Consider the following 15300-nt stretch of genomic DNA (forward strand, 5'->3'; position numbering starts at 1 on the left):
GGAGTTGTAGTTGCTGGGATTTATACTTCCCCTACAATCAAAGAGGATTCTGAACCCCACCAATGATAGAATTGGGCCAAACTCCCCACACAGAACCCCCATGTGGGCCACAGCAACACGTGGCAGGGGACGGCTAGTAGTATAATATAATAATGCACAGTATAAGATGCCTCTTGCTTCCTGTTGCCTGAGGCCCTTCTGAGGTGTGAGTCGTTTGTAAGTCGGAAGCCTGTAGCTGGGGGGTGGCCTGCATTCCGGAATGGAGGGATGCCCTTCTCGCACGGACTGCTTGCTCTGCCTTTCCCTCGCCCGTCCCTCTTCCTCTCCCTCTCCGCAGTCATGGGTACGGACCCCCTTTCCCCTTGCTTTGCCTTGCGGGGCTGACTAGGCCCAAAGCAGGGGCTGACTAGGCCCGAAGCAGAGGCTGACTAGGCCCGAAGCAGAGGCTGACTAGGCCCGAAGCAGAGGATGACTAGGCCCGAAGCAGAGGCTGACTAGGCCAGAAGCAGGGGCTAACTAGGCCCAAAGCAGAGGATGACTAGGCCCAAAGCCTGCCTCGATTGTGTTCTGGCCTTCTGGGCCTGCCAAGCCTGGGCCTGACTTGAAAGGAAGGGGCGTGCTTGTGTGTATGTGTGTGTGGGAGTTCCAGAGGATGCTGCCGCTCTAAGGTTGGCCAGGCAGGGCACCCTCTGACCGGGCGCCCGCGGCTGTGATGGCAGAGGCGCCCCAAGCCACACAGGGAAACAAGCCCGCTGGCTCCTCCAGGCACAGTTGAGTCCTTTGGAGTAGGCCTCAGGGATGGATCACCATGGCAACCAGGCCTGGACCACACTTGTTGTTGTTGTTGTTACAAAGGCTGGATGGTCATCTGTTCAATGGCCCCTGGAGTTTCTGTTGTTGTTGTTGTTGTTGTTGTTGTTGTTATTACAAAGGCTGGATGGTCATCTGTTGGAGGGCCTCTGGAGTTTCTGTTGTTGTTGTTGTTGTTGTGGTTACAAAGGCTGGATGGTCATCTGTTGGAGGGCCTCTGGAGTTTCTGTTGTTGTTGTTGTTGTTGTTGTTGTTGTTGTTGTTACAAAGGCTGGATGGTCATTTGTTGGATGGCCCCTAGAGTTTCCGTTGTTGTTGTTGATGTTGTTGTTGTCGTCATTACAAAGACTGGATGGTCATCTATTGGATGGCCCCTGGAGTTCTGATGTTGTTGTTGTTGTTGTTGTTGTTGTTGTCATTACAAAGGCTGGATGATCATCTGTTGGGTGGCCCCTAGAGTTTTTGTTGTTGTTGTTGTTGTTGTTGTTGTTGTTACAAAGGCTGGATGGTCATCTGTTGAATGGCCACTGGAGTTTTTGTTGTTGTTGTTGTGGTCATCTGTTGAAATGGCCCCTGGAGGTTTTGTTGTTGTTGTTGTTACAAAGGCTGGATGGCCATCTATTGAATGGCCCCTGGAGTTTCTGTTGTTGTTGTTGTGGTGGTGGTGGTTACAAAGGCTGGATGGTCATCGGTTGGATGGCCTCTAGAGTTTTTGTTGTTGTTGTTGTTATTGTTATTACAAAGGCTAGATGGCCATCTGTTGAATAGCCCATGGAGTTTCTGTTGTTGTCATTACAAAGGCTGGATGGTCATCAGTTGAATGGCCCCTGGAGTTTCCGTTGTTGTTGTTGTTGTTACAAAGGCTGGATGGTCATCGGTTGGTTGGCCCCTGGAGTTTCTGTTGTTGTTGTTGTTGTCATTACAAAGGCTGGATGGTCATCTGTTGGGTGGCCCCTGGAGTTTCTGTTGTTGTTATTATTACAAAGGCTGGGTGGTCATCTGTTGGATGGCCCTTGGAGTTTCTGTTGTTGTTGTTGTGGTTACAAAGGCAGGGTGGTCATCAGTTGGATGGCCCCTAGAGTTTTTGTTGTTGTTGTTGTTGTTATTGTTATTACAAAGGCTAGATGGCCATCTGTTGAATGGCCCATGGAGTTTCTGTTGTTGTCATTACAAAGGCTGGATGGTCATCAGTTGGATGGCCCCTGGAGTTTCTGTTGTTGTTGTTGTTGTTGTTGTTGTTATTACAAAGGCTGGATGGTCATCTGTTGGATGGCTCCTAGAGTTTCTGTTGTTGTTGTTGTTGTTGTTGTTGTTGTTTTCATTACAAAGGCTGGATGGTCATCTGTTGGATGGCCCCTGGGGTTTCTGTTGTTGTTGTTACTATTTTTATTGTTATTACAAAAGCTGGATGGTCATTTGTTGGATGGCCCCTAGAGCTTCTGTTATTGTTGTTGTCATTACAAAGGCTGGATGATCATCTGTTGAAGTTTCTGTTGTTGTTGTTGTTGTTGTTACAAAGGCTGGATGGTTATCTGTTTGATGGCCCCTGGAGTTTCTGTTGTTGCTGTTGTTGTTGGTGAGGCATCTGCCAAAGAGTGCAGATGCCTCACCAAACTACAAATCCCAGGATTACATAGCATTGAGGTATGACAATTAATTTACAAATGGCATCCCTCAAATAGAAGCTCCAGGTGCTCCAAAAGCAGCTTCCCCCATTATTTTGGCTCAGATTACCATATTGTGCAAATCTAATGCCCACCCTAATTTTGACACGGTAATTTAGTCAAAAAAGGTGAGCTAAATACAGTATTCTGAGTAAGTCATTTTGGGGGCAGCTGCTGTTTGCCTGTTGTAGGCAGGCACACTCAGCTACAATAGCATAGAGTAGTCTGGGATCCCAACTTCATCCCAACTCAAGTTTTATTGCATCGCTTCATTCAAACACACTTCTGCCACACAACACTGTCTTTCTCCAACCTTCCTTCATTATTCTTCCTATGTCAATACTTTATCTCATTCCTCTGTGTCTCCCCTCCCTCCCCAAATCCAGCTCAGATGCGTTCTCTGAAGGATGAGTTCGATTCCCTGCAAGAAGTCAAGGATGTTGAGCTGGAACGCGTCGAACGGGAGCTACGGGAAGCCAATGAGGAGATCCACAACCTGCGCTTGGATGCTGAAGAGGCCGCCGCTTTGCACGAAAATGAAATCGCCGGCCTGCAAGAGGAGCTTTGCCGGCTGAAAGCGGAGTTGGACCGTGTGCAGCTGGTCCGGAATGAGTATGACATGGAAATCACTGCCCTGAGGGCCGAGATCAATATGAAGAAGTCACCTCCTGGCACGGCAGACAGCCAGTCTGTGTCTGAGGTGGCTCCAACGTCAGATACGGAAGAGCGCCTTACCACCGCCAGCGAGGACGTGGCCCAACTACAAGGTAATTGGGCTGCCTTGCACTGTGAGTGCTCTTCAGGGGTTAAAGAACAACAGAGTCTTGGGAGATGAAAGTGTTGATGCTCAATCCCTTAATTCCTAGTGTGTTCCCAATTAAGACTACAAATAAGGAGATTCTTAAGATTACATCATGTATTCTGCAGAAAAATTATTTATTTATTTATTATTTATTTAGAACTTTTATATACCGGTCTTCTCACCTCCAACGAGGGACTCAGGCCGGTTTACAACAAGGGGGTTCATACACAATAGTTTAAAAACATCACATCAATAATACACTAATATAAATATAAACACATTAAAGTACTATTATATAATTATATAAAGCCAAGTCGTTAGCATAAAAATCACTAAATCAATTAAGCGGCGAGCCTGTGTAATGCAAGCCAGAAAAGTGCCATGCAGAGAAAGGAAATGGCAGCAGCTTTATAGGGTTGTTGTAGGTTTTTCCGGGCTATATGGCCATGTTCTGGAGGCAATTTTTCTCCTGACGTTTCGCCTGCATCTATGGCAAGCATCCTCAGAGGTAGTGAGGTCTGTTGGAAGTAGGAAAAATGGGTTTATATATCTGTGGAATGACCAGGGTGGGACAAAGGACTTTTGTCTGCTGGGTCTAGCTGTGAATGTTTCAGCCGATCACCTTGATTTGCATTCAGTTAGTTAGTTAATTAGTTGTTTGTGTAGTAGTGATATGTTGGTTTCTGTCATGTTGGCTTATTGTAAACTGTCTCTTTGTATGTGTACACCGCCGCGAGTCGCCCCAGGGCTGAGAGCGGCGGTTAATAAATGCAACAAATAAATAAATAATGGCTTGGAAGCGCCTGGGGGGAATCTTTTGTTGAGAGTGATTTTATGTGCCTGATTGTTTCCTCTCTGTTGTTTTGCTGTTGTAATTTTAGAGTTTTTTTTAATACTGGTAGCCAGATTTTGTTCATTTTCATGGTTTCCTCCTTTCTGTTGACATTGTCACATGCTTGTGGATTTCAATGGCTTCTCTGTGTAGTCTGACATGGTGGTTGTGAGAGTGGTCCAGCATTTTTGTGTTCTCAAATAATCTGCTGTGTCCAGGTTGGTTCATCAGGTTCTCTGCTATGGCTGACGTCTCTGGTTGAAGTAGTCTGCAGTGCCTTTCATGTTCCTTGATTCGTGTTTGGGCAAAGCTGCATTTGGTGGTCCCTGTTGTTGTTCATTCGTTCAGTCGTCTCTGACTCCCCGCGACCCCATGGACCAGTCCACGGCAGAGCTCCCTGTCGGCCGCCACCACCCCCAGCTCCCTCAAGGTCAGTCCAGTCATTTCAAGGATGCCATCCATCCATCTTGCCCTTGGTCGGCCCCTCTTCCTTTTGCCTTCCACTTTCCCCAGCATAATTGTCTTCTCTAGGCTTTGCTGTCTCCTCATGATGTGGCCAAAGTAATTCAACTTTGTCTCTAGTATCCTTCCCTCCAATGAGCAGTCGGGCTTTATTTCCTGGAGGATGGACTGGTTGGTGGTCCCTATGTAGACTTTTTGTCCACAGCTGCATGGGATCCGGGAGACTCCTGCAGACGTGAGAGGATCCCTCTTGTCCTTTGCTGAACTGAGCATTTGTTGGATTTACTTGGTGGGTCTGTAGATAGTTTGTATGTTGTGTTTCTTCATCAGCTTTCCTTCACAGTCAGTGATTCCCTTGATATATGGCAAGAACACTTCTCCCCTGGGTGGATCTTTGTCTTTATTATTATTATTTGAAACGCAACAAGTTGAGTCCACAGCAGACACTCTGCTGGCTATTGTATTGGATCACACGTCGGACACTTCCCAAGTGTTTAGGCTTTGTGATGTATTGGCGAATAATGCATACAGATCCCAGTAAGGTGGCCTTCTGCAGCTGACAGATGGTAATTTTGTCAGCGCCGATTGTGTTTAAGTACAGGCCAAAGTCTTGAGGCACGGCACCCAGTGTGCCGATCACCACTGGGACCCCCTTGACTGGCTTGTGCCAAAGTCTTTGCAGTTCGATCTTTAAATCCTCATATTGTGTCAACATCAACAATCCACACTTTGTTTTTTAACACGATTGTGAGGTCAGGAGTCTTGTCCCAGAGTAGCTTGACATGTTCATTCTCTGTAACTTTTTCTGGTTTGTGATCCTACCAGTTCTTTGTCGCAGGCAGATGGTGTTCGTGGCACAAGTTCCAATGAATCCTCTGAGCAACGTGTTATGCCTTTGCTTGTAGTCTGTCTGCGCGATCTTCTTGTAGCATCTGAGGATGAGATCTATTGTTTCATCTGCTTCCTTGCAGATGAAACAATAGATCTGTCATCGACAGATTATTATTATTATTATTACTATTATTATTATTATTATTATTATTATTATTATTATTGTGACTCCAAAACGCACTCCTTCCTCTTACCTTGAGAAAGAAGCCCAAAGTGTCCAGAATTCTACCTTCCCATAGCAGATCTGACACTCTTCACATACCATCTCTGTCCTTCCCATGGACCAGAGAAGTGGGTGAACAGCTCTGCTGTCTGTCACAATTTTTGGAATGTAGTAAGGTCATTTATATAGCAATATTTCGTTGATATTGTAAACAATTGTCCTGTTAGAAATTATCTTGAGCCCACCTCCTGACATAGAAGTTTGTCTTCAGGTAACGAACCATTTTGTTCTGAGTTTGACTTGAAAAAGCATTGTTTTTGACTAATGTAAACAGCCTTTAGAGTTAATCCGGTTTCTAGTCAGCAAATGTTGACAGATGTAAACAAATGTAAACATTTCTCTTATCACTGTCACACTGTCACAACACAGGGTTACAGCCTGTGTTGGATGGGGTTGCACTCCCCCTGAAGACGCAGGTTCGCAGATTGGGTGTTCTTCTGGACTCATCGCTGAGCCTGAAACCCCAGGTCTCAGCGGTGACCATGGGAGCATTTGCACAATTAAAACTTATGTGCCAGCTGTGCCCGTACCTTAGGAAGTCTAACTTATCCATGGTAGTCCACTCTCTGGTTACATCCTGTATAGACTACTGCAACGCACCCTATGTGGGATTGCCTTTGATGACTGTTTGGAAGCTTCAAATAGTCCAACGTTCAGCAGCCAGATTGCTCACCAGAGTGTGGCATTCAGGGAGCATACAACCCTCTGTTACGCCAACTTCACTGGCTGCCAGTTTGCTGTTGGGCACAATTCAAAGTGCTGGCTTTACCCTATAAAGCTATAAATGGTTCCAGCCCAGCTTACCTGTCCGAACATATATCTCCTTATGAACCATCTAAGAATTTAAGATTGTCTGGGGAGATCCTGCTCTCAGTCCTGCCTTCTTCGCAGGTGTGACTGGCAGGGACGAGAGACAAGGCCTTCTCCGTGGTGGCCCCTTGGTTGTGGAACGCCCTCCCCAGGGATATTAGATCAGCCCCCTCCCTCTTGACCTTCCAGAAAAAGTTAAAACGTGGTTATTTGAAAAAGCCTTCGGAATCTAATACAACAGTCAAACACGGTATTAGACAAAAGTGAACATTAGAACGACTGAGATGACAATTTGTGGACAATGAGACTAACAATGAAGGCATTGGTTTTATATGTTTTTAAAGGTTTAATCATCTGTTGTTGTTGTTGTTGTTGTTGTTGTTGTTGTTGTTGTTGTTGTTACAAAGGCTGGATGGTTATCTGTTTGATGCCCCCTGGAGTTTCTGTTGCTGTTGTTGGTGAGGCATCTGTCAAAGAGTGCAGCTGCCTCACCAAACTACTGTATTTTTAGTTCTGTTAATTGAATATTGTTAGACAATGAATTGCTGTCGCACCTCAGAGTAGATTCACCTTGCTGAAAACACCAAACTGCACACAGCCAGAAGTCTTTCTGGTTTATTAAAAAGTAAAAGATAAAAAGTTCTTAAAATCAAAAGTAATGTTTTAAAAGATCAATACAAAACAACCCTTTGAAGAAAAAGGCACCAGCAAAGTAAAATCCCATGAGAACATGACCGAGTCCTGAGACCATGAACACAAGAATTGCAAGATAATTCAGACAAGCAAAATGCAAGCTTCTTGGTTAATGTAAAGTTGCTCTGACAAAAGTTTGGTCCCAAATACACTGCTTAATACCCTTTGCAAAACATGAAGGCGTTTCTTTGGCCTCTGGCCTCCTTCTTGTTAGCTATTCTCACACTCCTTCGAACTCTGAATTCCAATCAGTCAGCACGATCTAAGTTTCCCGTTTTGTCAAGGTCAGTCTGTTTGTTAGTGTTATCCAGTTTGCCTTCCTGCTCATTATCAGGCTGAGAACTGTCCTTTCCTGAGTCAATTTACACCTGCACCGGGCTAGTTTCAGTATCAACAAACTCATTTCTTGCTGTGGGAAACTGAACTTCCACACCCTGTTCCTCATTGACTATAACAGGGACATTTCGAACCAGATTGTGAACCTGAGTCCCATCATCCTCATCAGAGGCACTCTGTGGTTCCAACTGAGTCACAACAATTGCTGCCTGGTTGTAAGCCTCCTTGAGTCACCTTCGGGTTCGAGAAAGGCGGGATAGAAATATTGCAAATACATATATAAATACAGTTCTTATCACAGTTTACTTTTCAGTTCTCATTTGCAGGTTGTAATTACAATTCCTGAGTGTAGTTGTTTTTCAGGCATCAATATTTTTAGATTGGTGTCTTCAAAATTATTAGCTCATTCATTCATTCCTTTCATACAATTCCATTCAAACCATATATCATATCATGACAACTTGTTTTTGGACTTGCAGCTCTTCTTATGTCTAGGTTCTTGTGGGTTTTTTCGGACTATATGGCCATGTTCTAGAGGCATTTTCTCCTGACGTTTCGCCTGCATCTATGGCAAGCATCCTCAGAGGTAGTGAGGTCTGTTGGAATTAGGAAAATGGATTTATATATCTGTGGAATGACTGGGGTGGGGTAAAGAGCTCTTCTCTGCTGGAGCTGGGTGTGAATGTTTCAACTGACCACCTTCATTAGCATTTGAAGGCTTGGCTGAGCCTGGAGGAATCTTTTGTTGAGAGGTGTTAAGATGTGCCTGGTTGTTTCCTCTCTGTTGTTTTGCTGTTGTAATTTTAGAGATTTTTTTAATACTGGTAGCCAGATTTTGTTCATTTTCATGGTCTCTTCCTTTCTGTTGAAATTGTCCACATGTTTGTGGATTTCAATGGCTTCTCTGTGTCGTCTGACATGGTGGTTGTGAGAGTGGTCCAACATTTCTGTGTTCTCAAGTAATATGCTTTGTCCAGGCTGGTTCATCAGGTGCTCTGCTATGGCTGATTTCTCTGGTTGAAGTAGTCTGCAGCGCCTTTCATGTTCCTTGGTTCGTGTCTGGGCAATGCTGTTACGTTTGGGGGTCCCTGTGTAGACTTGTCCACAGCTGCATGGTACATGGTAGACTCCTGCAGAGGTGAGAGGATCCCTCTTGTCCTTTGCTGAACGGAGCATTTGTTGGATTTTCTTGGTGGGTTTGTAGATTGTTTGTATGTTGTGTTTCCTCATCAGTTTCCCTCTGCGGTCAGTGCTTCCCTTGATGTATGGCAGGAACACTTTTCCTCTGGGTGGATCTTCATCTTTACTCTCGTGGCTTGTTCTTGGTCTTGCAGCTCTTCTGATGTCTGAGGTGGAAGTCTTGCAGCTCTTCTGAGGTCTGTTGTAGAATACCCATTGACCTGTAGAACCCAGTTTTGGCCAATGGGTCTTCTACAACAGACCTCAGAAGAGCTGCAAGACCAAGAAGGAAGTTTACATTATACAAGTCTTTGCCAAAAATCAGGATGATTGAAAAAGAATAACGATGAATCAATTAAGAGTGAAAGCCCCAGGTCTTTGCTCCCAGGTTTCTAATTCTTATTTAATTAGGGGACATTTGTAGTTCAGAATTTTGGAATCGTATTAACAGAAGAGAGTTTTATTGGGTTGTTGTAGGGTTTTTTGGGCTGTATGGCCATGGTCTAGAGGCATTCTCTCCTGACGTTTTGCCTGCATCTATGGCAAGCATCCTCAGAGGTAATGAGGTCTGTTGGAACTAGGAAAAGGGGTTTATATATCTGTGGAATGACCAGGGTGAGACAAAGGACTCTTGTCTGCTGGAGCTAGGTGTGAATGTTTCAACTGACCACCTTGATTAGCATATAATGGGCTGACTGTGCCTGGAGCAAACTTTTGTTGAGAGGCAAATAGATGTCCCTCCCTGCTTCCTGTTGCAATTTTAGAGTTTTTTAATACTGGTAGCCAGATTTTGTTCATTTTCATGGTTTCCTCCTTTCTGTTGAAATTGTCCACATGCTTGTGGATTGTGGATAGCCTGACATGGTGGTTGTGAGAGTGGTCCAGCATTTCTGTGTTCTCAAATAAAATGCTGTGTCCAGGTTGGTTCATCAGGTGCTCTGCTCGGAGAGTTTTATTTCTTTTCTGGGTGCATTCTTTATACCAAAGTCGTCATTAAAAATCTAAAAAGAAATCAAAAGGACTAGGCCCTGAGGTCTGGAAACCCATAGATCCATAGGCAGAATGCTCTATAGGCCACCAGAGAAGAAGGTTTTGTTTCGCCCAAGTTTTGCCTTCAAAGCAAATGCAAAGCCAGCCCCAGCGGCAGGGACGTCGAGGTGTCAAGTTGACATTTCCGGTTTTGCAGATCTCCTTGCGTGGCTTCGGTCCAAGCCCTGTGTGCTCCAAGACTGGAACAAGTCTAGCTCTCAATAGCCAAAGTGCGAGGCTCTTCTGCCTGGGTGGTGGGAGCAGGTTTGGGACAAGGTGAACAGCACTGCTGTATTTCATATGGGTTTATGCTTTTGCAGAGGACCTCCAGGCCCTCAGGGCCCAGTACCAGGACCTGAGCGACGAGTACCAGATCTTGCAGGAGAGCAACAGGATCATGGTCCACCAACTGGAGAGACTGGAAGCCATCAAGTACAAGTGAGTCCCAGTGATTAGATGCAGGCATGGGCCAACTGCGGCCCTCTCTCCAGGTGTTTTGGACTTCAGAACACCCGGAGAGAGGGCCAAAGTTGGTCTATGCCTGGTTTAGAGCCTTTGGTGCAAATTTAAAATGTATTAAAGTGATCAACAAAGTGGTGAAAAACAGTAATTATAACCCAGTGCTCTACCTTTACATATCGGGGATATGAAATCTCTTGATTATTCAGGGATATGAAATGCTTTGAACTTGAACTCTCACAATTCATAACAGCCTACTGGTAGGAGTTGAAGTCCAAAACACCTGGAGGGCCGAAGCTGACCCAGCCCTGCAAATACTGACATGCAATTACCGACACAAATGTGGCATTCAGAAATAATGGGGATTCTGGCCCAACTTACCTGTCTGAACGCATCTCCCCTTATGAACCATCTAGGACAGGGGTCCTCATACTTTTTAAACAGAGGGCCAGGTCACAGTCCCTCAAACTGTTGGAGGTCTAGGATGTTAAGATCATCTGGGGAGGCCCTGCTCTTGACTCCATCTGCGTCACAAATACGTTGGTGGGGATCAGAGACAGGGCCTTCTCAGTGGTGGCCCCTCAGCTATGGAACACCCATCCTAGGGTCAGACATGTAGCCGGGGGGGGGGGGTTTGGGGGGCTTCAGCCTCCCCGAAATTCTGATGGTGGTCCGCGAGAAGGCCTTACTGGTACATTATTTAAACTGTTATGTTTATTTAAGGTAAACCCTCTTTCACTCAGGCTCAAAAAAGTCAAAAGCTGGCTGTTCGAGCAGGCATTTAAAAGGCAATGTAACTGACATAGGAATACGGAAAAATTGGACTATGAGATCGGATTACGTTTTTATCTTGGAGACGAAATGATGTGCTTTTATTAATGTGTTATGGACTTAATTGATATGTAAATACTTTTAAATGTTTTAATGATATTGTTGGCATTGAATTGTTGCCTTGTGAACCGGCTCGAGTTGCCTGCGAACGGAGAGCCCTCCTCACGCTCCCGCCTCTTTCGCAGGCGTGATCGGTAGGGACGAGAGAGAGGGCCTTCTTGGTGGTGGCCCCTCAACTCTGGAACTCACTTCCCAGAGACAGCAGACATGCCCCAACTCTGGCAGTCTTTAAGAGGAGCCTGAAAACGTGGTTGTTCCAGTGTGCCTTCCCAGAATAAGGAAAACTCTCAGCATTATGTCCTCAAAATACACTTTACTACTGCCTTAGATTGACTGCATTCCCTCATTCTCTCTAAAAATCCTATCCCAATTATATCCTACCTGGTTCACATCAGCACTATTTTTTTTAAATTTTAATTTATCACATTTGGCCCAGCCTTTGGTTTTAAATGTTTATATTTTACTGTTGATTGCTTTTGTCTATTTTGTTCATGTGATTATGATTTATATTGCATTGTTTTGTTTATTGATGTTCTATTTTATTGATGTTCTGTTTATTGATGTATTGCGGGCTTGGCCTCTTGTAAGCCGCACCGAGTCCCCTGGGGAGATGGTAGCGGGGTACAAATAAAGTGTTATTATTTTTATTATTATAAAAACGTAGTAAATAAATAAATAAATAATATTCACCCAAGCACACCTTCAACAAATGAAGGCAATTTACATGCAGCAAAATGCAAACAGGTAGTGTTTCATGATGGGAAGGGATATAGGGCCTTCTCCTATCTCCCTCTGTTACCCATTTACCCAAAATTGCACGCTCTGGTTTATCACTGAGGTCCATTTGGACTGCGGGCATATATAACATAACCCAGATTTCCAGAAAAGTGTGGGGTAAAAAGTTGAATTTTGATACTCAAGAGTTTAGAATGGAAAAGAAGAACCAAATTACATTTGAATGCCGAGGAATGTCATGCCTTTGGGCACAGGGTGAGCACAATATTCTTCCTCTGACAGGACCAGAAGCAAGTCGGACGACTCTCAGGACTCAGATTCGGAGCCGGAGCCGGAGTTGGTCCAACCCAACACCCGCCGGGTCTCCATTGCCCGGAGGAACACCCTGCGCGCGGGCGCCAGCGTCTCCTTCAAGTCGGCGGAGATTGTGGGTACCAGCAGCACGGAGGGCGATGACAAGATGGACAAGCTGGAGGAGGAGAGCGAGTACGACCTGCAGTGCCAGCTGGAGGAGGAGGAGGAGAAGGTGGAGCTGGTGCAGGCGCAAGTACGAACGCGGGCCTTGGAGCCTTCCCCATCCCTGGAGTGTTGATGCTCTCATTGTGGGCCATTGATGCTCTTTCTGTGAGGCATGGATGCTTGGAGCATTGCTGCTCTTTCTACAAGGCATTGGTGCTCTCTCTAAGGAGCATTGATGGTCTTCCTATGGGACATTGGTGCTCTCTTTAAGGAACATTGATGCTCTCTCATTGAGGCATGAGTGCTTGGAGCACTGATGCTTTTTCTGTGGGGTATTGGTGCTGTCTCTAAGGAGCATTGATGCTCTTCCTATGAGGCATTGGTGCTCTCTCTAAGGAGCACTGATGCTCTCTCTATGGGGCATGAATGCTTGGAGAATTGCTGCTCTTCCAATGGGGCACTGGTCCTCTCTCTAAGGAGAATTGATGCTCTTCCTATGGGGCATTGGTGCTCTCTCTAAGGAGCATTGATGGTCTTCTTATGGGGCATTGGTGCTCTCTTTAAGGAACATTGATGCTCTCTCATTGGGGCATGGTTGCTTGAAGCATTGATGCTTTTTCTACAGGGTATTGGTGCTCTCTCTAAGGAGCATTGATGCTCTCTCATTGGAGCATGGGTGCTCTCTCTGAGGAGCATTGATGCTCTCTCTATGGAGCATGGATGCTTGGAGCATTGATGCTCTTTCAATGGGGCATTGGTGCTCTCTTTAAGGAGCACTGATGCTCTCTCTATGGGGCATGGAAGCTTGGAGCATTGATGCGCTTTCTACGGGGCATTGGTGCTCTCTCTAAGGAGCATTGATGGTCTTCCTTTAGGGCATTGGTGCTCTCCTTAAGGAACATTGATGCTCTCTCTATGGGGCATGGGTGCTTGGAGCAGTGATGGTTTTCCTATAGGGCATTGGTGCTCTCCTTAAGGAACATTGATGCTCTCTCTATGGGGCATGGATGCTTGGAGCATTGATGCTTTTTCTACGGGGCATTGGCGCTCCCTCTAAGGGACACAATACTCTTTTTATGAGGTAATGATGCTATATCTATGAGGCATCGATGCTCTTTCTATGGTGCATTGATTCTCTGTAGAGCATTGATGTTTTAACCATGGGGCACTGATGCTCCTTCTATGGAACATTGATGCTCTCTCTAAGGAACAGATGCTCTTTCTATAGGGCAACACTCTCTCTAAGGAGCATTGATGTTCTCTCTTAGGAGCATTGATGCACTTTCTATGGGGCATTGATACTCTAAAGTATTGATTCTCTTTCCTTGGAACATTGATGCTCTCTCTAAGGAGCACTGATCCTCTCTCCTTGGAGTATTGATGGTTTCTCCTTGGGAGCATTGGTGTTCTCGCCAAGGGGCATTGATGCTCCTTCTATAGAGCAGTGCTCTCTCTATGGAGCATTGATGTTCTCTATGAGGGATCAATGCCCTTTTTATGGAGCATTGATGCTGTAAGGTATTGATGCTCTCTCCTTGGGACATTGATGCTCTCTTTAAGGAGTATGAATCCTCTCTCCTTGCTTTCTCCTTGGAGCATTGATGCTCTCTCTATGGGGCATTGATGCTGTAAGGTATTGATGCTCTCTCCTTGGGACATTGATGCTCTCTTTAAGGAGCATGAACCCTCTCTCCTTGCTTTCTCCTTGGAGCATTGATGCTCTCTCTATGGGGCATTGATGCTGTAAGGTATTGATGCTCTCTCCTTGGGACATTGATGTTCTCTTTAAGGAGCATGAATCCTCTCTCCTTGCTTTCTCCTTGGAGCATTGATGCTCTCTCTATGGGGCATTGATGCTCCCTCTATCCTTTCCTGTCGCCCTCCCTCTCCCCAAATCATGATGTCATGAATCATACCCCTGCCACTCACCATAAATGCAGATGGCCTTCCACATCATCACATGTTATTTCCATATTAATCATAGCCTGCAGAAATTGTTTTTCCAGAAAACCTTTTGAAGCCAAAGAAGGTTTAAGTCCAATATTGCTTTGATGAGTATCAACAATAAATAGCTTCCAAATGAGCTCAGATCATCTCGATCCAAAAGGGGAGAAAGGGGGTAGAGCCCATAGTTCTGCCAGAAAAATTAATAGGAGTAAAAGGAGGCATAAAAGTAGACATTTCTATGCCAATTTTGGTTATTTTTAGCAATTTGAATTTATATAAATCAGATGCATGAACAGCATATTAACAATATCACAGATTGATGGTATAACTATCTTTTAATGGTTTAGGATAAATTAATTACCCTTTGGTGACTTAATTTAAACTCATGAGCATCCACACTAATGTTTCCAAGGTCTGGACAGGGATGATAAGGGAAAGGAAAGGATATTTGGGGTGGATAAAGTGGAGGAGAGATGTGCGGAAATGCATTGGTATCAGGTGTTAAAAGACACCAGTGGAAGAACCCAGGTGGCCAGTAGTTTCTGGCCACAGAAAGCAATTTTGGGAGGATGTATTGTCGAAGGCTTTCATGGCCAGAATAACTGGGTTGTTGTGGGTTTCTTCGGGCTATATGGCCTTGTTCTAGAAGCATTCTCTCCTGACGTTTCGCCTGCATCTATGGTAAGCATCCTCAGAGGTTGTGAGGTCTGTTGGAACTAGGGAAAAGGGTTTATATATCTGTGGAATGACCAGAATGGGACAAAGAACTCTTGTCTGTTGGAGCTAGGTGTGAATGTTTCAACTGGCCACCTTGGTTAGCATTTATATACCTGTGGAATGACCAGAGTGGGACAAAGAACTCTTGTCTGTTGCAGCTAGGTGTGAATGTTTCAACTGGCCACCTTGGTTAGCATTTGATGGCCTGGCAGTGGTTTAGTGTGGCTTGTTAGTGCCTGGGGCAATCTTTTGTTGAGAGATGATTAGATGTCCCTGATTGTTTCCAAACACGAATCAAGGAACATGAAAGGCACTGCAGACTACTTCAAACAGAGAAGTCAGCCATAGCAGAGCACCTGAT

At 45.1% G+C, this 15300-nt stretch overlaps 1 protein-coding gene across 6 annotated transcripts in view; it reads left to right on the plus strand.

Annotated features, from left to right (window-relative positions):
• Window positions 1-15300, plus strand: part of CCDC136 (coiled-coil domain containing 136) — a 73789-nt gene that overhangs the window by 29898 nt on the left and 28591 nt on the right. For all 6 annotated transcript variants that reach the window (XM_067469381.1, XM_067469380.1, XM_067469379.1 and 3 more), the window contains exons 4-6: window positions 2861-3241; window positions 10052-10169; window positions 12099-12363. In XM_067469381.1, coding sequence (XP_067325482.1) covers window positions 2861-3241; window positions 10052-10169; window positions 12099-12363 — 764 coding nt within the window. The remainder of the gene's footprint in view (window positions 1-2860; window positions 3242-10051; window positions 10170-12098; window positions 12364-15300) is intronic.

This window comes from Anolis sagrei, chromosome 5 (assembly GCF_037176765.1).
Source record: "Anolis sagrei isolate rAnoSag1 chromosome 5, rAnoSag1.mat, whole genome shotgun sequence".
NCBI classification, from domain to species: Eukaryota; Metazoa; Chordata; class Lepidosauria; order Squamata; family Dactyloidae; genus Anolis; species Anolis sagrei.